This window comes from Cucurbita pepo, chromosome 4, assembly GCF_057944985.1.
Source record: "Cucurbita pepo subsp. pepo isolate OVF chromosome 4, ASM5794498v1, whole genome shotgun sequence".
Taxonomy (NCBI): Eukaryota; Viridiplantae; Streptophyta; class Magnoliopsida; order Cucurbitales; family Cucurbitaceae; genus Cucurbita; species Cucurbita pepo.
The window spans coordinates 11,523,627-11,545,209 of NC_141801.1; the positions used below are offsets into that span (position 1 = coordinate 11,523,627).

At 37.2% G+C, this 21,583-nt stretch overlaps 5 protein-coding genes across 16 annotated transcripts; 2 read left to right on the forward strand and 3 right to left on the reverse strand.

The window, feature by feature from the left end:
- The first annotated feature begins 1,011 nt into the window (after positions 1 to 1,011).
- Positions 1,012 to 2,567, forward strand: LOC111793666 (uncharacterized). Its single transcript, XM_023675657.2, has 5 exons — positions 1,012 to 1,252; positions 1,342 to 1,394; positions 1,465 to 1,510; positions 1,618 to 1,679; positions 2,194 to 2,567. The coding sequence occupies exons 1-5, from the start codon at positions 1,189 to 1,191 to the stop codon at positions 2,371 to 2,373; spliced, it is 405 nt and encodes a 134-aa protein (XP_023531425.2). The 5' UTR covers positions 1,012 to 1,188; the 3' UTR covers positions 2,374 to 2,567.
- Positions 2,568 to 3,776: 1,209 nt separating this feature from the next.
- On the reverse strand, positions 3,777 to 8,172 carry LOC111793014 (putative glycerol-3-phosphate transporter 5). Its single transcript, XM_023674678.2, has 3 exons — positions 7,786 to 8,172; positions 6,673 to 7,651; positions 3,777 to 4,402 (listed from the first exon to the last, which is right to left on the reverse strand). Exons 1-3 carry the CDS (start codon positions 7,786 to 7,788, stop codon positions 3,849 to 3,851), a joined length of 1,536 nt encoding a protein of 511 aa, XP_023530446.2. The 5' UTR covers positions 7,789 to 8,172; the 3' UTR covers positions 3,777 to 3,848.
- A 564-nt stretch (positions 8,173 to 8,736) lies between these two features.
- On the forward strand, positions 8,737 to 11,415 carry LOC111793015 (uncharacterized). Of its 3 annotated transcripts, none has more exons than XM_023674682.2 (6): positions 8,737 to 9,077; positions 9,553 to 10,422; positions 10,499 to 10,672; positions 10,743 to 10,879; positions 10,956 to 11,066; positions 11,175 to 11,415. In XM_023674682.2, the coding sequence occupies exons 1-6, from the start codon at positions 8,955 to 8,957 to the stop codon at positions 11,260 to 11,262; spliced, it is 1,503 nt and encodes a 500-aa protein (XP_023530450.2). In that variant the 5' UTR covers positions 8,737 to 8,954; the 3' UTR covers positions 11,263 to 11,415. The 3 variants fall into 3 exon arrangements, with proteins under 3 accessions (XP_023530450.2, XP_023530449.2, XP_086979149.1); XM_023674681.2 differs by having other exon boundaries at positions 8,738 to 9,077; positions 10,493 to 10,672; XM_087123023.1 differs by lacking the exon at positions 8,737 to 9,077 and adding an exon at positions 9,113 to 9,354 and having other exon boundaries at positions 10,493 to 10,672.
- LOC111793016 (uncharacterized) lies at positions 11,380 to 17,744 on the reverse strand. 10 transcript variants are annotated; one of them, XM_087123022.1, is made up of 7 exons: positions 17,525 to 17,743; positions 16,877 to 16,973; positions 13,952 to 16,527; positions 13,799 to 13,873; positions 13,574 to 13,643; positions 11,863 to 12,524; positions 11,380 to 11,777 (listed from the first exon to the last, which is right to left on the reverse strand). In XM_087123022.1, exons 2-3 carry the CDS (start codon positions 16,916 to 16,918, stop codon positions 14,215 to 14,217), a joined length of 2,355 nt encoding a protein of 784 aa, XP_086979148.1. In that variant the 5' UTR covers positions 16,919 to 16,973; positions 17,525 to 17,743; the 3' UTR covers positions 11,380 to 11,777; positions 11,863 to 12,524; positions 13,574 to 13,643; positions 13,799 to 13,873; positions 13,952 to 14,214. The 10 variants fall into 10 exon arrangements, with proteins under 10 accessions (XP_086979148.1, XP_086979140.1, XP_086979142.1 ...); XM_087123014.1 differs by having other exon boundaries at positions 13,952 to 14,083; positions 14,193 to 16,973; XM_087123016.1 differs by having other exon boundaries at positions 11,863 to 12,235; positions 12,388 to 12,524; positions 13,952 to 16,973.
- Positions 17,745 to 18,920: 1,176 nt separating this feature from the next.
- LOC111793636 (uncharacterized) lies at positions 18,921 to 20,043 on the reverse strand. The gene is made up of 3 exons (XM_023675599.2): positions 19,606 to 20,043; positions 19,377 to 19,483; positions 18,921 to 19,257 (listed from the first exon to the last, which is right to left on the reverse strand). The coding sequence occupies exons 1-3, from the start codon at positions 19,774 to 19,776 to the stop codon at positions 19,182 to 19,184; spliced, it is 354 nt and encodes a 117-aa protein (XP_023531367.2). The 5' UTR covers positions 19,777 to 20,043; the 3' UTR covers positions 18,921 to 19,181.
- Between the last annotated feature and the right edge of the window lie 1,540 nt (positions 20,044 to 21,583).

Genomic DNA, 21,583 nt, shown 5'->3' on the forward strand with positions numbered 1-21,583 from the left:
AAATGCGGTGAATTATAGTTGTGCAAATTGGTGTCTTTCACCGTTTGTCTAGTCACTCTCGCATGCAATGCATTAAATCTGATTGTTCCCCAACACATGCCTTTCGACCCCACTAACCCCTTTCTCTTAGTTGACTACGTGGCATTTCACCCTCCAAAATGATTTCAAAATTAAATAAAAAATAAAAAAAATCAAGCTATAAAATTTATTACTATTTGAAATCTATAATGAATTGGCACAATCAAACTCCAAATCAATAAAGTTTAATGCTTAAAAAAAAAAAAAAAAAGTATAATCTCGTAACAACTCAAGGTCACTGTTAGGGGAATGTTTCGTTCCCTCCGTAATTAACGTGGGATCTCACAATCCATCCCTTAGGGGTCAGCATCTTGCTGGCACACCACATAATGTCCAGCTCTAATACCATTTCTAATAGTCCAAAACTCACTGTTAGTAGATATGGTTTGTTTTATCAGTTTCACAGTTTTGAAACGTGCTTACTAGAGAGGGGTTTCCACAGCTTTACAAGGAATGTTTTGTTCTCTTCTCCAACGAACGTGGGATCTCACAAATCTCAACGAACAAGTTCAAATATGAATTCCCGACCTCCAAATCTTGTCGAATTAAGTTAAGACTTTATCCATTAAATTAAGTTGTTTATATTCACATATAACCTTGATTTTGTCACTAAGTGAAGGATTGATGAAAAGATGTATGATTGTTCATCCCCCGATGGGTAAGGGCATTTGAAGGCTATGATTTTGCACGTGATAGTGCCTCTATGAAGACAGCCATCTGATTTGATGAATCATACAAAACAGCATGGTCCTACAATGAATTATAGCCCCTTGATTCGATTAATCATTCTAAATGGAATACAAGAAGAAAATAAGAAGAAAAATCCCAATCGAACCTTCAAAGTTTTTGAGAAGTCATCACAAAATGGGACCCTCACACTTCATATATATATATATATATATATATATATATATATATATAATATGAAGCCTCAATTGCCAAGGCATCAAGCATTCACGCGTTCCTCATATCTCTCCTTCAATTCCGACCACCTTAAGGAATCCAAAACTGTCTCAAATTTGGTGTCTTTAGCTTACTTTCTACGCTTTGATCTCCTCTTATAAACACACAAAAAAAAAAAAAAAAAAAAACACTTGTTTGGATCCATAAATGAGGCCCATTCATGTTCTTGCTTCTGTTCTCCTTATGTTCTTCCTCTTTGATCACTCTCAAGGTATGCAACTTTTTTGCAATTTCTTTTAGATGGGTTTTGTTGTTTGATGCTCTTATATGCTTTAATGGAACAAGTTTGTGTTTGTGAAGGTGTTCGATTGGGGAATGGGCTGATGAAGCCACTGCTGCTAGGAACACCACTTGTGAGTTTTCCCTTTAAAGCTTTCTCTTCCAAAATCTCTTATCTTGATGGCTAATATATATTAACTATAGGAAGAGGAGGTTCCATTGGTGGAAGAAAATGGGCATTGTAATTCAGGTTGGGATTAAGTTTTGTGCATTAAATTTTGCCCAAACGGGACATATTCCACTCTTTATTATGCATCACATCGCATATCTAAAGTGGGTTTGACATTTATGATGCAGGGAAAAGTAGAAAACTTCTGATGGAAACTTCACCATCATCTCCAACCCCTTCCACAACAAGGGTTAGTCTTAGTCTTAGTCATCTCGGATTTTAAAACCTAACAAATTTACGTGAAGTTCATACAAGAACAACAATTGATTAGGTTGGAAATGACCCACGATCGAAATATGTCGAAATAAGAAAAAGGAACAACTTGAGAGGAGAGAGCTTTTAAAACAAAGAAATCTTAAACACTTAGCTTTTCAATTCTTTTCGTTATTTCGACATATTTCGATCGTGGGTCATTTCCAACATTTGGTATCAGAGTCATGTCAGTAAATTAGCAATGCAAATAGAATTCTCAAACGTCGAACAAAGGATGAGGACTCCAGAAAAGGAGTCGAGCCTTAGGAAAGTTGTTTAAAGGGTCCATAGGCTTCAGAGGAGGCTCTATAGTATACTTTGTTCGATGAGGATTGTTGGGGGGAGTCGCACATTGACTAATAAATAAACAATAACTGTCAAGCAAAATCATGAGAGCTTATGTTCAAAGTGGACAGTATCACTAACGGGGTTGTGTGTGGTTTGATGTTCAGAATAAAGAAGGAAACAAAAAGGGGAACCCGGGCATGAAAGAACAGGACATGAAGAGATCAAAGGCAGTTTCTGAGAATCTTGAGGCAGGGCATGAAGAACAACAACATTATCCAGACCTCATAGAGATAGCAGAAATGGACTATTCTCCAGCAACAAGAAAGCCTCCAATACATAACTGATCCCAAAAGAAACAGACAAACAACACAACCGAACAAGACAAAAAGGGTTGTAGGGTAAAAGAAATTCAACAAAAAAGAGAAGAGTATAAAAGACAGCGTTACAGAAATGCTGCAGGTTTTTTAGGGCTTAGGGAACTGTCCTTTGTACATACCATTACTAAAAGCCTATATATATATTATCAACATTAATATTATTATTACTACTTGTACCCCTAATTAATTAATTCTTCATAATGTTCTGCATGGATAAAGGGAACGACCAGACATTATAATATATTAATCCCACCAACTTGGGTGTCTTTTTTTTTTTTTTTACTTTTACTTTGAGAAAAGGAACTGAAAGGAACTGTTTTGTATAGTATGAACAACTAGGGTTTGTAAATAAAACAAAAAGGGTTCTATTTTGAAGAGTGAAGAAAGAGTGGTAGGTGGTGCATAATGGGAACAAAGAGTGGCAGAGGGTCCCATAAGTGGGCTTTGAATTGGATCCATCATGTTTCTTACATCTCTTGCACCATTTTGAGTACTCATTTCTCAAGAATTTGGGCCCATTTTTACCCCCAATTCCGCTCAGCCATATGAAATGGAGCACTAGATTAGGACATCACCATGCCTATGCCCGATGCCTTTGCCTGCCCTTTGTCACGGTTGTATTTGCTCAACACGTGTTGAGTTGTCCATAGTCGTATGTTGGGTGTTTCAATTATGTTTGTCTAGAACGTGTTGTCTATGACCGTATGTCCGTTCCAAATCTCTTTTACATACTTTCATCTTAGATAGGTCTTTCACTAGTATATATTGTGGGAATACGGGAATGTATGACCGATTACTAAAATCATGTCTACAACCACCAGAGCAAAAATACTCCAAAATGTATTATAGGGAGATGTGACTAGTTGTCACTTTTTCCTACCCAAGTTATATGCTATCAAAGCGGTTGTTGTTTCCTCACTCACGTTTTCTAAAACATTTCTCTCAAACGTAACTTGAGGCTTGAGCATACACTTACGTAGTCCGCATAGTTCAAATTTCTCATAGCTGACTTATTCACTTGGTTAAAACAAGTGTCACACAATTATTGTTTCGTTGTTGCTAGAGTACAATTGTGACACCCTTCCCCTTATCTGCCCACCAATCACATATGAGATCACATAAGATCTCACAAGCTTGCTGAAGGTGAGTGCATCGGTACGACAGAAACAAAAGTGCAGGCAAATAACTTCAACAAATTCTCCTAATTTGTTTGTAACCGTTCAAACCCACAGTTAGCAAATATTGTTTGGGCCTATAACGTTTCGTTAACAGCCTCACAAAAATGCGTCTACTAGAGAGAAGTTTCCTACCCTTATAAGAAATACTTTGTTCTCCTTTCCAACCAATATGAGATCTCACACCACTCAAAAGAATAGGAATACAAAGTAATAGGATACAAAGATGTACAAATATATTTTCTATCAGAAATCTGTTGCTCTAGACTAAACCACTATCGTTGAGGTGTGGGAACTAGAAAACCATTGTCCTTGCTCCAACTTTACTTTGATTTCGGATAAAGCTAAACTAACCAAGAACAGGGCAGCAAAGAAGGTGGAAAGAATCAGCATGAAAAAGACAGCGTTCCATCCTCTACTGGAAAGATATCCTGCCATAAGAGGCCCAAGAGCTGCCCCAATAGACCCAGTGCCATCGATGATTGCAGTCACGGTTGCTAAAGCTCGGGAATTCCCTGCAAGCATACTTTGAGTGCCGAGGTCAGCTGCAACAGCTGTGGTGATAAGTGAGTAGGGGCCATTGACAAGTAACCCCGAAAGAAACATCAAACAGGTGTTGGTGACTGTGGAAATGCTCCCAAAGGCACGATAGAGAACTAAAGCAGGAATTGAGAGTAGCAGGAATGCTATTGAAGTAACTGCACGAGCATCGATCAAATCAGAGATTAATCCTGCTAATATTCCTCCACAAACACCTCCAACGTCGAAAATCGTGGACAGGATGCCGGCTGTTTTATGAGATAAATGCACACCAGCAACAGCTAGCACAGCAGAAAATTACTAGTATAAGCAATTCATGCTTCAAAGCTAGATTTAAAGAATGGTTTCAGGATGAACAGAGGTTGCCTTCTTTCACACAATGGATTCAATATCATGCTGAACAGATTTAGGTACTGGCCTTTTGATTTTATAGACAATTGCTCGATTTCTAGGCATTGGATTGAGTCTTTATACAACTAATGCACTCTAACCGCTCAAGTTCACAGCCAGTAGATATTATTCGCTTTAATCTGTTACGTATCGCTGTCAGTCCCACGGTTTTAAAACACGTCTACTAGGATGCTAGGGAGAGGTTTCCACACCCTTATAAAGAATGATTCGTTCTCCTCTCTAACCGATATGAGGTCTCATAATCCACCTCTCTTCAGGGCTCAACATCCTTATAACAGTGAGGCTGATGGCGATACATAATGAGCCAAAACAGACAATACGACTAGCGGTGGGCTTGGACTATTACAAATGATATCAGAGCCAGACACCGAGCGGTGTGCTGACAAAGACGTTGGGCTCCTAAAAGGGGTGGATCATGAAATCCAACATCGATTGGAGAGGGGAACGAAGCATTCATTATAAGGATGTGGAAGTCTCTCCCTAGTAGACGCGTTTTAAAACTATCACTGCTGACAGGCAAAAGAAGACAATATTTGTTAGCGGTTAGTTTGGTGAGTTTGGGCTGTTGCAAATGGTATAAGAGACAAACACCGAGTGGTGTGCCAGCGCGGACGCTAGCCCCCAAAGGGGGTGGATTGTGAGATCCCACATCAGCTGGAGAGGGGAACGAAACATTCCTCATAAGAGTGTGGAAACCTCTCCCCAGTAGACGCGTTTTAGAACCGTGAAGCTGACGGTGATACATAATGGGCCAAAGCGAACAATATCTACTAGCCGTGGGATTGGGTTGTTACAGACATGGTACGTGTTTTTGCCGTAAAAGCAGCCTTTTAAAAGCTTCCAAGACACATTCTGATATGAACCAAAAGACATCAATCATACAATATACTTCAATGAAGATGTGAAGAAAATATTGTTGAAATTATCAAAAGATATTTCAATTCATGCCACATTAAAGAAGAATGAAGTTTCATGTTATAAATTGATGTCAAGTAGGAGAAGAAATCTTGAAGCACCAATTGATTCATGGTACGAGTTCAAAGAGTCCATGAGGAAGCGTTTTGTTCCACAATATTTTCAACGGGACATTGCGCAAAAGCTTCAAGCATTGAAACAAGGACGCAAATCTGTGGAGGATTATTACAAGGAGATGGATACAATGATGGATCGACTTGATCTCGATGAGGACGTGGAGGCTCTCGTGGCGAGGTTTCTTAATGGGTTAAACACAGAGATTGTGGACAAGACTAATTTACAGCCTTATTCTAATATCGAGGAGTTGTTGCACATTGCAATTAAGATCGAGAGGCAAATCCAACGAAGGTCTCAACGGTATTCTTTTAAAACTTTTCCCAATTCTACTTCTACATGGAAAAAGGATAGTAAGAACATTGATTATAAGTATAGAAATCAAGACATTAATGAGAAGCCTCAAGCTAAATTTGAGAAAGGTGAGAATTCTAGAACAGGGAAAGAAAAAGTAGAAAAGTATGTTCGAAATAGGGATTTAAAGTGTTGGAGATGTCAAGGGGTAGGACACTATAGTAGAGATTGCCCAAATGCACGAATTATGACCATCAAGGAGGGAGAAATTGTTACGGATGAAGAGGCACATGACGACATAAATGAAGAAAATGATGAGAGTGAGGAGTTTAGTGAAGAGGACCCTACACATATATCTTTGGTTACTCGACGAGCTCTAAACACCCACATTAAGGAGGACGGCCTAGACCAAAGAGAGAACTTGTTTCAAACTCGGTGTCTTGTTCAATCTGTACCTTGTAGTGTTGTCATTGATAGCGGTAGTTGCACCAATGTTGTGAGTTCCATTTTGGTCAAAAGACTTAATTTAAAGACAACCACATCCAAGACCCTACAAACTTCAATGGTTGAATGATCATTGGGAAGTACGGGTAACTCAACAAACTCTTGTTTCTTTTACTATTGGAAAATTTATAACATGAAACTTCATTCTTGTTTAATGTGGCATGAATTGAAATATCTTTTGATAATTTCAACAATATTTTCTTCACATCTTTATTGTATTATTGTATGGTTGATGCCTCTTAGTTCATATCACATTCATTCTATGATTTGCATTTCAAATGAATATCATTCATTAGCAATAAGAAAGAGGTACCTGTGTGTCTGATGTAAAATGGCAGCCAGTAGAGAAAAGTGTAAGCGACAAGCTTGGAAAAGAAGAGACAGCCAGCAAAAAGCGCAACACCCGGCAACCTCCACGCCTCTAAGAAGCCAATTGCAGGCATAGAATCTGAATGATGCTCAACACCAAGCAACACTGTTTCTTCTGAATCTGCGTTCTCTGATTTTTCAACTGGAATCGCCTCAGCCTTCAATTCAGTCTCGCTAACACGAACAAAGGTTTCAAATCCAATGTCTTCAGGACTCACAACAAGAAACAGAAACACCAAAATGGCAACAAAAATGGCCAAAGCTCCAGGTACCACAAACGACCAACCCCATCCAATTTCCAAAATCCCAGAAGCTACAATCGATCCAATGATGTTTCCAATGGAAGTATTTGAATTCCAGACACCCATAATGAGTCCCCTCTTTTCTTTGCCACACCAATTTCCTACAATTGCCACCACACATGGCCATCCAATTGACTGAAATAGACCACACACAATCTGAACAGTAATGAAAAACAACAGCACATGAAGATTTAACCAATATCCTAACCCAAATAGTATCGTGAAAATGCCACTACCCATCATCCCAAAAACAAGAAATAATCTCAAGTCCATCCGGTCACCAACATGCCCTGCAAAATACATTCCAATGGAATATGCAGAAAGAAATGCAAGATCAAGCTTCCCTAGTAACTGGAGGCCGTCAGGGCCATTAAAAGGAGCCCATCCAGTTCCATTTGAGGGCGAACTCAGCGAAATGTTTGATGAATTTACCGGGATTGTTGGTCCAAGCACACTCTTAACGATGCTCGGAGGTTTTCTCGAGGCATGGAAGGACGCATATGCAAGGAATGTGATGATTAGAACAAGTGTCCTGTGAAAACCTAAAGTTCTGTGGGGAGGTTTAAGGTTTGGGAACAAATCAATCGCTGGAGCCACATTGCGTCTGGATCGCATCCTAACCTATCCAATCCGTGAAGATAATTAAACACAGTAACTCAAAACGCAAGAACAGATCAATTAAGAGCGTTGTACAATTTCTGGAAAATCAATGCAATCTGAACAAAAGAAAAAAGAATGATAAGAAAACCCCTAACCATTTGAAGCTTCCCGCTCTCCCAATCTGCAAACAATCAGAACAAGCACAGAAGATTACAGTGTCTGATTCAGAAGAATGGCGCAATAAAGATCCAACAAGAAAGAAATAGAGCCCTGAATCAGACACTGAAATTTCCGGGAACGAGAAGAATGGCGTAATAAAGATCCAAGAAATCGATCTTAAATCATCGGAATTTGGAGATGTAAGATTTCGTCCGAATTGATTACTTCGGATTTAAGGTTTGGATTTTAAGGACGGACGTAGGGTTCCGACGTCGACAGAAGCCCAATCTTTCGGTCTCGGATCGGAACTTCTCGTCATCGCCGATCACTTACCGTTATCCATTTTGGACTTTGCAACTGTTTCCCATTTTTTAAAGTCTAAATATATTTCAAATCTTCTCCTTCAAAAACATTTGGAAAACTAAAATTGGTGAATTAAATTATCCAAAATATATATATATATATAAAATTTAAATTAACGGAATAAAAATATATATCTCATTTAAACGGAGATTTTGCACCTTAGGGAGTCCCTACCGATTAAATGGACGACACTAACTCTAATTTTTTATTTTTGTATAAACTAAATCATTTAAAGATTTAGAAATAAATCAATTTAGAAAGATTTTGTGAAAAAAAAGAAAAAAAAGAAAAAAAAAAACTCAGACTCACGTTGACTTTATTTATTAGTTGACTAAAGGAAGTGGGTTAAAATGGTTAAAACAGTTGGTTGAACAAGGAAGATTTCATTAAAACTTTAGTTAGTTTAAATGAAGATAATGTTTGAATTTATTAGGTTTGTATGAGCAACATGAATTTGTGGCCAATTTCTTCACAGCCACAACAAATTTCCTCCAAATGCTGATTGTGAAGAGCTATGGCGACACGACACCTCTGAACTTGTTTTAACAGAAAACCTCGGAAACCCTTTTACAAATGCAAAAGGCTATGGAGAATATAATATAAAAAATGTTTGGAGGAAATTAATAATAGACATTGGGGGTGTAGTGTAGCCCCAACAACAGCACGAACTCCCCATTCACATCAAAGTTATTGATTTTCGATTGAAAAAACCCCATAATTCAATTTGAAATCAGGGAGCTCTGAATTGGGTGTTCTTCAAGTTTATCATCATCATCATCATCATCCATTCCCCAAAACCCAAATGGGTTCGAGCTGTAGTCGTCTGGGGTCGTCGCGCCCTTCTCGCTCCCGAGATTACCGCACCAACCGCTCCAAATTCTGCTCTCTTTTCTGCGGTGCTTCCTCTTCTCGCGCGATTCATCAGGTCATTAAATCCTCTTCTTCTTCATCATCATCGAATCTTTTGTTCTCTCTTCTTCACCCATTTCTTCCCATTATTCGTGAACTTTACTCTAATTCCTCCTCCGAATCTTGTTTCAAAAATCTGGGGTTCCATATCTTCCTCTCAAAGATTGACCCTGAGTAGCATCTTTCATTAGGAGCTGTTTATTGCTTTCCTTTGATTCAAGTGTTTATTGGTTTCGTTTGAGCTCTGAATTGGGTTTCGGAATAGTTTTGATCGGAGTATCCCCCGGAATTAGGTCTGAACTGCTCTAGCTTTTGCAATATGTTTCTGTTCCTTTGCTATTTGTTTTGCTTGCGTTTTTGTTGATTGTTGATGGGTAATGATCACTATCCGATTGCTTGGTGATTTTGAATCTTCAATTTGTATGTTATAATTAGTTTCTTACCATCTAAGTTTGCCTTTCGCTCATGTTTTGAATCTTGGATTTCAATAGATGGAAGAGTCTATGGTTCAATTTCTTGTCCACCCGGTGGAACATCAACACTGTAATCACAACATTGATGAACTTCAACTCCCCACAAATGGATCCATAAGAATGGGACAGAGCGTTTATTCTGATAATGATATTGCAGTCAGTGAGGAGCAATGTGCTGTAGATGATATCAATGTTCATGGGAAGCGTGTGTCTCATAATAAGGAATTAGCTCCTCTTCCACAGGTTAGTGCTGATTATAGCCATGAAGAATCTCGTAGCTATAGTAATGCTTCCAATGGTACTTCATGTAAAGGACATCAATCTTCCGAACCAGTCTGCACGAAGGTTATGTTTGCAGCGAGCAGTTCGACTACTCAAGAGGTTGGAGACTCATGTTCTAATGAGCTGACAGGTTGCATTCAAGAGGACGAGGCAACAGCTTATCGGAACCCAGACTCTGAATCGTCGCCTTGTCATCCTGATCTTTCATTAACTTTCCAGTCTCTTGGAGATGAATCTCTGCAAGAGGTGCCCTCAAGTTTAGACACTCTTGTGTCTGATGATAGGGAGGTGGGCCAAGGAGATGTTGATATGGTCGGTGTTTCTTCCAATGTTTTGTCTACGAGTAGCACTGATGCAAGTAATCTTGAGGCTAGAAGGAATAGCAGAAGACTGTTTTGGGATGCCTTTTCAAGGCGTAGTTTCAGAAGGCATAGTGAGTCTCCGTTTGTTTTCCCATCTAATAACTTTAGTAATACAGGAGATCAAGACAGGTGGCTCCTTGATATAAGTGGCGATTTTATCGATGATGAAGCGAGTGGCGATTCAAGGCGTTTTTCCAGCAGAATTCACGTCTTGAATGAACAACAAAGAAACTCAAGATCTCAGGTTACATTCTGAATGTTAACAATTATGATCAGTCTTCCATTGTGTTTATACATGATTGCTTCTCAATTAGGTGCAGTTATGGGAAAGAATTCGAAGTAGTCTCAGTGAAAACAGTCGCCAAAATCTACCTTGCCCATCAGGCATTCATCCTAATGGTGCTTGTTCATGCGACTCGTTCTCAAGGGTCGAACACTCGAGTACCCATGCAAGCATATCGCGGATAATCATGCTTGCTGAAGCATTATTTGAGGTACTTTTTGGAGTTCAAGTGCTGTGTAATTCAACAGGTATCTCACATCTTGTTCTTTGTGTATCTAAAGGTCTTGGATGAAATTCATGGTCAGCCTGTTTCTCTTGCTCTATCCATGGTTTCACTGCCTGCACCAGAATCTGTTGTTGACTCTTTTCCTTTGAAGAACCACGAAAAGAAAACTAATGGAGGGGATGAAATTGAGCAGTAGGTTCCTTCTTTTCGTTAACCAAGTACTCTTGTTTAGTTTCTAATTTGGGATTGTTTACAAATGCTTGGTTAGATGCTACATTTGCCTTGCCGATTACGAAGACGGTGACAAAATAAGAGTCCTTCCTTGCCACCACGAGTATCATATGTCGTGCGTCGATAAATGGTTGAAGGAGATTCATGGGTATGTTGTGCCTATACATCATCAATTACTGCTCCCTTTTTATCTATTTTTATGTCTAGGTATCATTTTACTCATGGATTCATCTCCCTGTATCACTGTGTTTAACAGAGTATGCCCACTTTGTAGAGGGGATGTTCGTGCAGGCTCGAAGGATGAATGTTCGATTTCAAACTTGGAAATTCCAACGTCAATTTGATGAATTGTATAATCGATGACACTAGCGATAAGGAAACTTTCGTAATCCTGTTCCCTGTTAATACTGGGGATGAATTGAATCCCCATGGTTTTGTAAGGCATTCATATTGTACAGCTGTTTCAGAAGAAATATTTGCACAAGTTTTTAGTTTTACCCTGAGCATAAACGCTCGAATGAATATCTGGAAAAGCCAGTTTGGTTTGAATCATGCAGACATTTGTACAATATACACCAAAAAAGGAACTGTATCAAGACAACAGATAACCAAGACAGGGAGACGGTAATTTCAGCCCTATGCTTACAAATACTTGAGAATTATAAGCACCAACACTGAAAGCCCTTTGGGTTTGCTAATATTGTTGTTGAAGAGATTTGGCTGGCACTTCTTGTCGTCGTCAAATGTCGTCCATCGCATCGAGTTGCTGCCATTATATGAGTATTTGAGGTTGGGATTTGTGGATTTGAGCTCTGATTGGACTCGTGAAAGCTACTTCTTTAATCCTCTTGCCTAAAACCTTCTGATTATGAACGAAATTAGGACACGAAAACGAAACAAAAGCACCAAATTTACAAGCCAACGCCATTGAAGCAATTCGTTACCTTGTCAATGGAGAAATCGGATGGAGAACCATTTGAATGCAACTTCCTTTTTATTATTTAGTGCTGGGAGCCTTCCCAATTGGACTCGTTGCAATCTGAATTGAACTTGGAAGAACCCCAAAAAGCTTCACTGTCACATCTTTCATGGAGGGCCAATGGAGGTGTCTCGTCCTCTGTTTCGTCTCTCTTCCATTTCGTCAACCCATTGAAACCCCATAGCTTCTTTCCAGATTTGTTAATTATTTCTTCAGAATCAGGGCCATAATTGCCTCCATCATCAACACCGCCGCCGCCGCCGCCATGTCCCAGAAACAGAGACCTAAAAGTGCCGTCGTTTTGTCTTTTTCCGCTCTCATCTCCTTGTTTGAACTTTCTGCCATCAGAATTGACCAATCTTCTTCTAAATTCTCTTTCAGAGATGGGTGCTTGAAAATTCTCCTCCCAATTGAAAATTCTCTTTCATTGATTTTTATTTAAATAATTTATCACAAAAGAAATCTACCAGCACAAAAAATCCATTCCTACCATGGTCGCACTTTCTTTTGAAATTATGGCAGGATTATGCAAGTTTGATCAACTTCCAAATTTCAGAAATGCGGATCTCCTGAACTGCAGTATACTGTATACAACAGCATAGAAGTGTTGTATAGAATGAGAAGATCCTGGAAAAAAAACTTCAGATTATTATTATATAGCCCTGAAGATGCATAATAAGGAATAGATATCAATCTCATGTTCTACAACATATCACATCATTCCATCTAGATTCTAACATATAAATCTACAAATAATTACAATGGACGGTAGACAAATGAAATTTTATATGGTGTGGAGTCAAATAGCTACACATTTTTTAATGAATAAGATAGCTACATGGATTTTCAACAATATTGTCCCCACATAATCCACAAGAGAAAGTAAGTCGCATCAAAATGTGGTTAACATTGATTGGGAACAAACTGGCTTGGTCTGTATACTGCAAAAGTGATTTCCAGCCATAATGTATGCGAATATAATAAACAACCCACAAGCCTACAACAAGATGACACATCTTCCGAGGGCTATATCCTTCTAAAGAACTCAATTTGAATTTGGGGTCAGAAGTACGTCAACGGATACAGTTGGGATGGAGCAACGGAAGGTAAGTTTGAAAACTAGCACGCCCAATCAGGTCATTGGACAGTGAAGTGATTCAGAGGCTAGGTGTTAGGATGTTGCAACCTTGGGAGATCGATCAATCAATTCATTACATTTACAGATTTACGAGCAGGATACACAAAATGGAACACATCTTCAGAAACTACAACATCGAAACAGTTAAAAATCTAATTGGAAATTTGAACATTATGCAGTTAATAGCTCTCAACTCAAGGTGTGTATCTAATTACAGTAGATGCAAAGGCATGCAGATCAAAGGTGTCCAAAAGCACTCTGGGATTTATAAAGCAAGTTATAAGGGTTTAAGCATTCAATTGGTAGCAGAAAAATGTAAAAATTCTATAGTTCGTCCCCACATGCTAGAGTAAAAGATTTCACTTTTTGAGTCGTTTGAATTCACTATTTCGTAGTTATCTACATCTATTGCCATTGTCTACTTCAAATCATTCTGATGTATTAAAGAATCAAAGTCGGAGATAAGGATCGATTGAACTGTTAGGTTGCAAACATTAACAGGTCTGGGAAATGGGAACAGACAATATTTGGAACTTACAGCTTCGGATAGCATCTCTCACATCTTCATATAATTCTACAGAATCAAACACTACTTTCATTCACAGAAACTGCAAAGCAAAGCAAAGCAATAAGTTCAATCTCATTACTTCGTTCAATAAATTTAACTCTCAAGTGATGCTCAATTATGGTCAGAATACTAAGCAACCATAAAAAGATGGACAAAAACCCCATAATCGATATCCTCGACAAGTTTAACTCACACCTTCAAATATGTCCCTTCAAATATACTGCTTCAAAATAAACTGCTGAACTTGCTCAATAGTATTTGAGTTTGGGCCTATAAAAAAAGTAATTTTAAAGAAATTGTATGTAATTAATGAGTCATGAGTCTAAAGAAAAATAACAAAGTAAAAACCTTGATATGGTAGAGTTTAATATCTAAGCCCATTATTGCAGCAATTTCCCACAATTGACTACGCCATCTTTAGGTCAAAGTAGAGGGCTTTCATATAGCTCAAGTAGATTTCAGCTGTGGAGAATCCAGGACCTGCAAAGTATAAGGCACTTGTATGACTCGAAAGAAGGAGAGAAGCTAAGGCAGGCAGCAAGCAAAAGAAAAGAAAAGAAAAGGGATAACATGATGTATAAGGACTAACCATTATACTTAATTGGAAAAATTCAAAGACCAATGCTATTCACTGTTATCCAGCAGATTTTAGAATACCGTGAGACAACAGAGATGAAAAATGCGTCAGGTAGAACTCCCTTAGATAACATATCATCAAATAGAGTTACAGCCTTCTCTACATCCCCACTTCTACAAAAGCCAGACACTAGGGTGGTATATGTCACTGTATCAGGCATTATTCCTTGATCAACCATTTTCTCAAGGAGGACAATAGCATCATTAAGATTGTTCATTTTACAATACCCATCAATCAATACAGTGTAGCAAATAACGTCTGGAGTAATCTTCATGTCCTCCATTTCATCAAAAATTGTGGAAGTAAAAGCCGTTTCTTGCTTTGCTCCCCTTAAATCTACTGAGGAGCAAAGCCCTCGTAATCTGGTTTTAAATTGACCATCAAGCAAAACTGTATAGATGAAAATATCAGGTTTCCTCCCTCGAATCTTCATATCACACAGAAGTTCATAAGCTTCCCTCAAAAAATTAATCTTGCAATAACCATTTATCATCATTGTGTAAGTCTTGAGATCAGGAGTTAACCCAGCACAAATTAAACAATCAAATAAACATTGGGCCATATTCATATTTCCAGCCCGACAAAGAGAAGCTATGACTTTATTGTACACAATTTCATTAGCCTCCACGTTGATAATTGAAAGTCTTTTAATCACCTTAATAGCTCTGTCGTTAGAATCATCCATGCAAAGGCTACTAACTAGCCTAAAGAGGGAGCTTTTTTTTAAAAGAACTCCTTTCTTGGACAAATTAACAAAAAGTTCATATGCATCTTTAGTACGGTTGGCTGCACAATACCCATTAATCATGGCAGAATAGCTATCTACAGTCTTTACTTCTAAACTATTGAAAATTTCAGTCGCTTCTTTCACTTTGCCTCCTATGCATAAATTTTCAATTATCAGGTTGGATATCTTAGGGTCTTCTCTCAAACTATGTTCATCCACGTAGTCTAGAAGGTCTTTCACCTCAGACACAAGACCATTTCTAGATAATCCAGCAGCGAGCACATTATAAGTGATGGTGTCAGGCTCAATACCATTTTTCTTCAAATTCTCAAACATCGTCATTGCTTCATAAATTTTTCCTTGGACAAAAAAACCTTTAATCATTGTTGTATAATGAACAACATCCATCTGGATCTGTCTACTTGTCATATCTTCTAACAACTCCATAGCTTCTTCCAATTTCCCTTGTTCACACAAGGCATGAACAACAATATTGTAGGCAACCTTGTCGAAAAACACTCCCTCATCCTGAAATACTTTAAATTGGTTCACTACTTCTGAATACATTTGCATCCTTATCAAGCATTGAAGAATAGAGCTAACAATCACACAATTTGTTTTTATACCTTTTGACAACATGAAACTGTGAAGAGACAAAGCCTTTTGTAACTTCAACATCTTGCAATAACCATTGATCAACACTCCATAAGTTTGTGCATCTGGAACTACTCCATACTTCTCCATATCGAGAAAAACATTTTCTGCCTTGTTTACTTCCATCTCTTCACAAAATCCACGAATTACTACAAAGTAAGCATACACATCTATCGGGGCCTGTGCTGCTCTCCAATCTTGTAGCAACTGATACCCGTAAGCTGAACAACGGTGGGTACACAACCCTTCAATATATGCAGTACAAGCAAAGGCATTTGGGACCACCCCAGCTTCACTCATCTCCTCAAAAATATCTATAGCTTCTTCCATATTACCCATTTTACAGAGTGCTTTTATTACAATAGCATAAGTATAATCATTAGGATGAAAACCAAACCTCTTCAACTCCTTATACACAGTTAGAGCCATATTCAATTTCCCATGCTCGATAAGGCGGTTCAAGAGAAAATTACAAGTAAAAATATGTGGAACAAATCCCTTCCTTTCTGATCGGAAAAGTAAGTCCACAGCACTATCGAATAAGCTAACACTAACATAAGCCTTGATCAACGCATCGTATGCTCGAATGAATGAGCCATCCATCACATATCCTTGATTAAGTGATTCGAGCAAATCTAAAATATCAAATTCTGTTTTCTCGGAGCCAATAAGATTCAAGAACAGAGAGTCAAGCTTTCTCTCCAAACCCCAAGAGCACAATATCCTAATGAGAGCTGCATAAGTAGAGATGTTATGACGAAAGCCCCGTTCCTCCAATTTATGGAAAAAGGAAAAGGCACTGTTGGGTTCCCTTCGAAGACTTTCTAAGATTTGGATCACCTTTGATGGGTTAAATTGAACGTGTGAAGTTGTGTTGAAGGAGGTGGTAATTTGTTCATCATCACTCTGAGAAAAAGAACATTGGTTTAGTCGAGCAATTGCCGTTGAGGCGAATTTGACTAGTTTGAGCTTTACTTTATTGAGCTTGATGGGATTATTTACAGTGAGTAACAAACAATTCATGGAAGTGAATCGTTATTGGCCTCCCCTTTTGTGATCTAGAGGAGGAGAAAAATGAATCCGAATGAGGAATAATGCAAAGCCTTCAACCTGGTCAGACAAAAGAAGGGTGCACAGATATATTTCCTTCTCCCCATTGCTTTTAGCTACTACACAGTGCATAGCCTAGACCCCTTAAATTCATACCATATGTGTCTTGAAACCTTAACAAACGCAGTCTCAATTAACAGTTTACCTTTCCCAAGAAGAGAATTAGAGAATTCAGAATATATGACATTCCTCCCAGAACTGCCAATGGTGACAGAAGGGATGCATTCCCCCAAATAATTCAGCTGCAGTAACCATAAGCACTCAATTAAAACCAACATACAGTAGTGTAGGATATATTCATAGTATTTCAACACTGACAGTCAAAACTAGTTCAACAAGGTGGGTTGGGAGATTCAACCTAGGAGCGTTCACTTCTAATAACGACTTCCAATAAAAAGGTATCCAAAAGTTACCATTTCAAGGGGGAAATGCATCCGAAAAGAAACCGCCATTGAGGTGCAAGTGTTGAAAGAAATTGGCTAAACTATTTTAATTCTAATATCAATGACGTTCGGTTGTTAGAGAAAATTTGTATGCGATGGATTACTGCCACTGGTTCTAGATAAATAAAGAAGATGCAGTGCAATTTTCAGCAGAGCCCAAAGAGATATACAGATGATCAAACCGTCAATTGACAGAAACGTGCAAGAAATCAAAGGGCAGAGTGTACACACGGCAGTTCAGTTCGAAAAGACCCCGATTTGCCGCAGTTTTTTTCTTTCTTTTTCGTTGCTATTCTGATGTTGTCATAAAAAATAGACGAAGAATAGACAGATGGAGATTGATAGAATACCAGCAACAGCAATAGAGTAGAAAATCAGAGCATCCGCTAGGAGGGAGGCGCGCAGAACGAGAGGAAGAGAGACGGTGGTGGCGGCAGTGAACCGGGGAGTTATGGCGGCAACACTGGGCTGCTGAAAGGGAGGAGGAGCAGGCGGGAAGAAGCGGAGCATGAGTGAGGGAATGAAAGGCTTTAGGTTTCCTCTTTCGTGTTTTTTTATTTTAATTTATTCGACAAAGTGGGCTCTTGAAACTGGATATATTGGATTCAGTTTTCTTGCATTTTCCAACTTTTATTATTTAAATATTATGTTTATTAAATAAATATTATATTTAAATTTAATTTAACTATGCATCAACAAATTCAAAATTTATTGCAATTATGTCTCCTATCATGAGAAATAGAAATAAAAATAGTATTTCTTCAGTGATATGATACAAAAATAGTATTTCTTCAGTAATATGATACAAGCTACCAACTAATAACTACCAACAATAAAAATATAAATTAATTAAATATTGATAATAAAATAAAATATACTGTAAATTAAATGAAAAGAATATTAAGATATATTCTATATATAATATAACTCAACATCATAATATATATATATATAAATAGAGGTTAATCTTCATTTAATTTGGATTGAAATGAGTGTGTTTTAAAAGTTTTTTTTTTTTTTTTTTTTTTTTTTTTTGTAAATTAGAGAATAAATTTAGCAAAAATTAAAAAAAAAATGATAAAAATTGCCATATTTATTTATGAATAATATTTAAGTTAAAAAAATTAAAACATTATGATAAAATTTGGCTACACCCTATGGTATGGTTGACCTTTTCTAGTAATAAACATTAACAAGATTATTATCATTTAATTTAAGTTAATTGTTGACTATTAATTTAAAGCAATAGCATATAATTGCAATAAAAAAAACTAATTATATAGTTAAATCGATGGACATACTTTATCTATTTATAATAATCATCTTTTAACGCTTTATTATTTTTGTGTCTGTTTGTTTATTGATTTTGTTTGGTTTATTTGGCCAGACTTGTTAATTTGACTTTCACGGGGTAATTTAACTTACTTCCATTTATAAATTTTCAAAATTAACTAAAATCTGAAAGCAATTTAAATAATGCCAAATTTGGCTGTTGGAGATAAATTACTAGAATTCTGAATTATTTTACCAAATAATAATATAGCATGCTTTTTCAAATCGATTTTGAATTTAACAAACAGTAATTTATAAAGTGTTTGGGGATTTCTTACCAAATTTAAAATAAAAAAAAAATTAAAAACATAAAAGAGAATCCAAATGAACAATGAACTGGATGAAACTATGAACACACAAAAAAAAAAAAAAAAAAAAAGTTGATGAAGAACTGAACAATTGTAAGCAGAATCATTCAGATAAACCAAAAACATCTCTGTATTTTAACATCTCATACATCAGAAAACATATTGACAAATGTTTTTCGTCACGAGTTAACGAAAAATTTGGAGGAAATTACGAGCAGTTCTAAATAAAAAAAGTTATCATCCCATCCTGTGTTGAATAAATAAAAACAAGCACTGTGCGGAAGAAGAAGAAGAAGAAGAAGAAGAAGAAGAAGAAGAAGAAGAAGAAGAAGAAGAAGAAGGAGCCACTGGAATGAAGTTGTCTTCATCACCAGCACTGACCACAATTGTTTTGCTCGCCGGCGATCCAATTCGTCCAACTGAACTTTCTCGTCGCCATCCCTCTGCATCCAATCGCAGATTACAAAAGTAATTTTGGATGTGTTTCGTTTAGGTTTTATGATTAATAAATTAACGAAATGTAAATTCATCGCGGCTGTTCCGGACGTCGTTGTTTCAGTACCTTTTATCCTCTGATTTCCTCAATCGGTCGTCCAATCTCCTCTTCGCCTCTCTCGCGATTCCGTCCAGATTATCGTTTTCTTGTGCCTCGACTAGCAGGCTTCCTTGCTGCAAAAGAAAAAAAAAAAAAAAAAAAAAAAACACGATAAATCGAATCAGCTTTGTTCATCATCCTCAATCGAATGAATAATTTGTTAATTCCTTGACAGGTCGAGATGCGATTTACGAACCAGAGAGGGATTTGAAGCGAGGAGCGTTTCGTGGTTGCTTGTGTACAAGCAGAGAACGGATTTCCTGGTTAAGGTCCGAGTGGCGGCGATGGGCGGTGAATCAGAGCATGCTTTGGTTTGATGTAGCCGTCTTCTTCGAGCACACTCTACACCTGGAAGCATTCCGGCCATGGGAGAAACTTGACAGAACCTTGAAAGCTGAAATTCCTGCACTGATCTAGGGCTTTATTGGTTTGATATGGAATTGGTAGTTAAGTTCAGTGATTGGAAAGAGATGGAAGAAATTAGGAGGGAAGCGAGCGAGAAACTTCGGAGAAATTTACCAGAGCGGAGTTGAAGTAAACAATTGGAATACATGATATTAAATTGAAGTCTGAATCAACCAACCAAGAAATTATGGTGATACCATTCTTGAAGCCTAAAGCTTAAACCCATTTGGACTGACCCATCAACTTCAGGTCAATTAATTGGATTTCTTTACTACCACACTCTAAGACTCGTGGACGGAAACATTTTACTAAAAGAGATCATTTTTTTTTTTTATTCCATTACAACTTTAATTTTTTTTTTTAAACGTTAGTAACTTTAAATTGGTTAAGTCCTTACATCGAAAATAAGTGAACATTTTTTAAACATGATACTAACGACCAAACTGTATAAAGATTAATGATATAAAATTTATGAATTTTTTATTAATTTATCATTTTTTTCTTTTGAATGGGATAATAAGATTGAAAATTTAAAAGGTATGTTATTGACTACCAAATTATATATATTATAAGTAAATTTAGACAGTGAGATTAAACCAAAAAATAGATAAAAGAAGAATTTATCTTAAGGGGTAGGTGAGATCAAACCATATGAAGAAACAAAAAGGTCAAATAGCCTGAAAGATTAGAGAAGCCGATCAAATCCGATATAATCAGTTCGTGTAACAGCTTAAACTAATAGATATTGATCGTTTTAGACTGATCATCAATTTCATAGTTTGAAAATGCATATGTGGGAATAAGATTTTCATACAATAAGGAATTCATTGTTCTATCAACGGTAAAAGAATCTAGTTGGGCTTGTTGATTATTATTAAGAATATTTAGATATATATCATATTTGATATTTTATTAAATGCAATTTTTTTTTTTTTTAATCATTTTCATTTATTACTCTCTCTATATTAATTTATTTAATTATAAATAGAGAACTTTTGACACACCAAAATAGTGTGATGGATTAAGTAAACATTCTCTATTTGCTTCTTGTGCAAGGCGCTGCTCTATTGGTGCGCCTTTGGTAGTTCATTTAATCTGTTTTATGCTGCCATTTGTGCCTCAAGGTTGGTGATTCGGGCCCATCCAAGGTGAAACGTGAGGCAGCGAGATCAGGTGGTGTACGGTGAACACTTCCATGAGAGAGGCCAAGCTTCCAGTTTCAAGCAAATATGGAAAAGAAATTTCGGTAGGAAAGATCCAATTTTTGGCAGAATTGGGCTGACCAGCAACCTCCGCAAAAAGCATTCAACTTTAGAAGAGTTGAATCATATTGGACAGTGTATTATAAAATATGAACAAATGACAAACCCAAAATGCTTCACAAACAGCGTGCGCTCACGACCGTAGAGAGTCCGTCTAGAATATTGAAATTAAGGCACCGCGTGCTTGCCAGCCGCCATTCTAAATCTGGTCAACTTTGATGCTCCATGCTTGAATTTATCACCAACTAACTCCAAACCAAATCCACCTACTTTGTTCATTATGGTATATGTTCGATGATCAAAGTCTCACATCGGCTAATTTAGAGAATGATCCTAAGTTTATAAACAAATGATACTCTTTCTATTGATATGAAGACTTTTAACGTAGTATCAGAGTCATGCTCTAAACTTAGTCGCCAACATTAACATTTATTATATGGGTGATCCAACATTTATATTATATAGGTGTGTCAATGTTTTGAAATTGGAAGCTGACAAATGAACTTT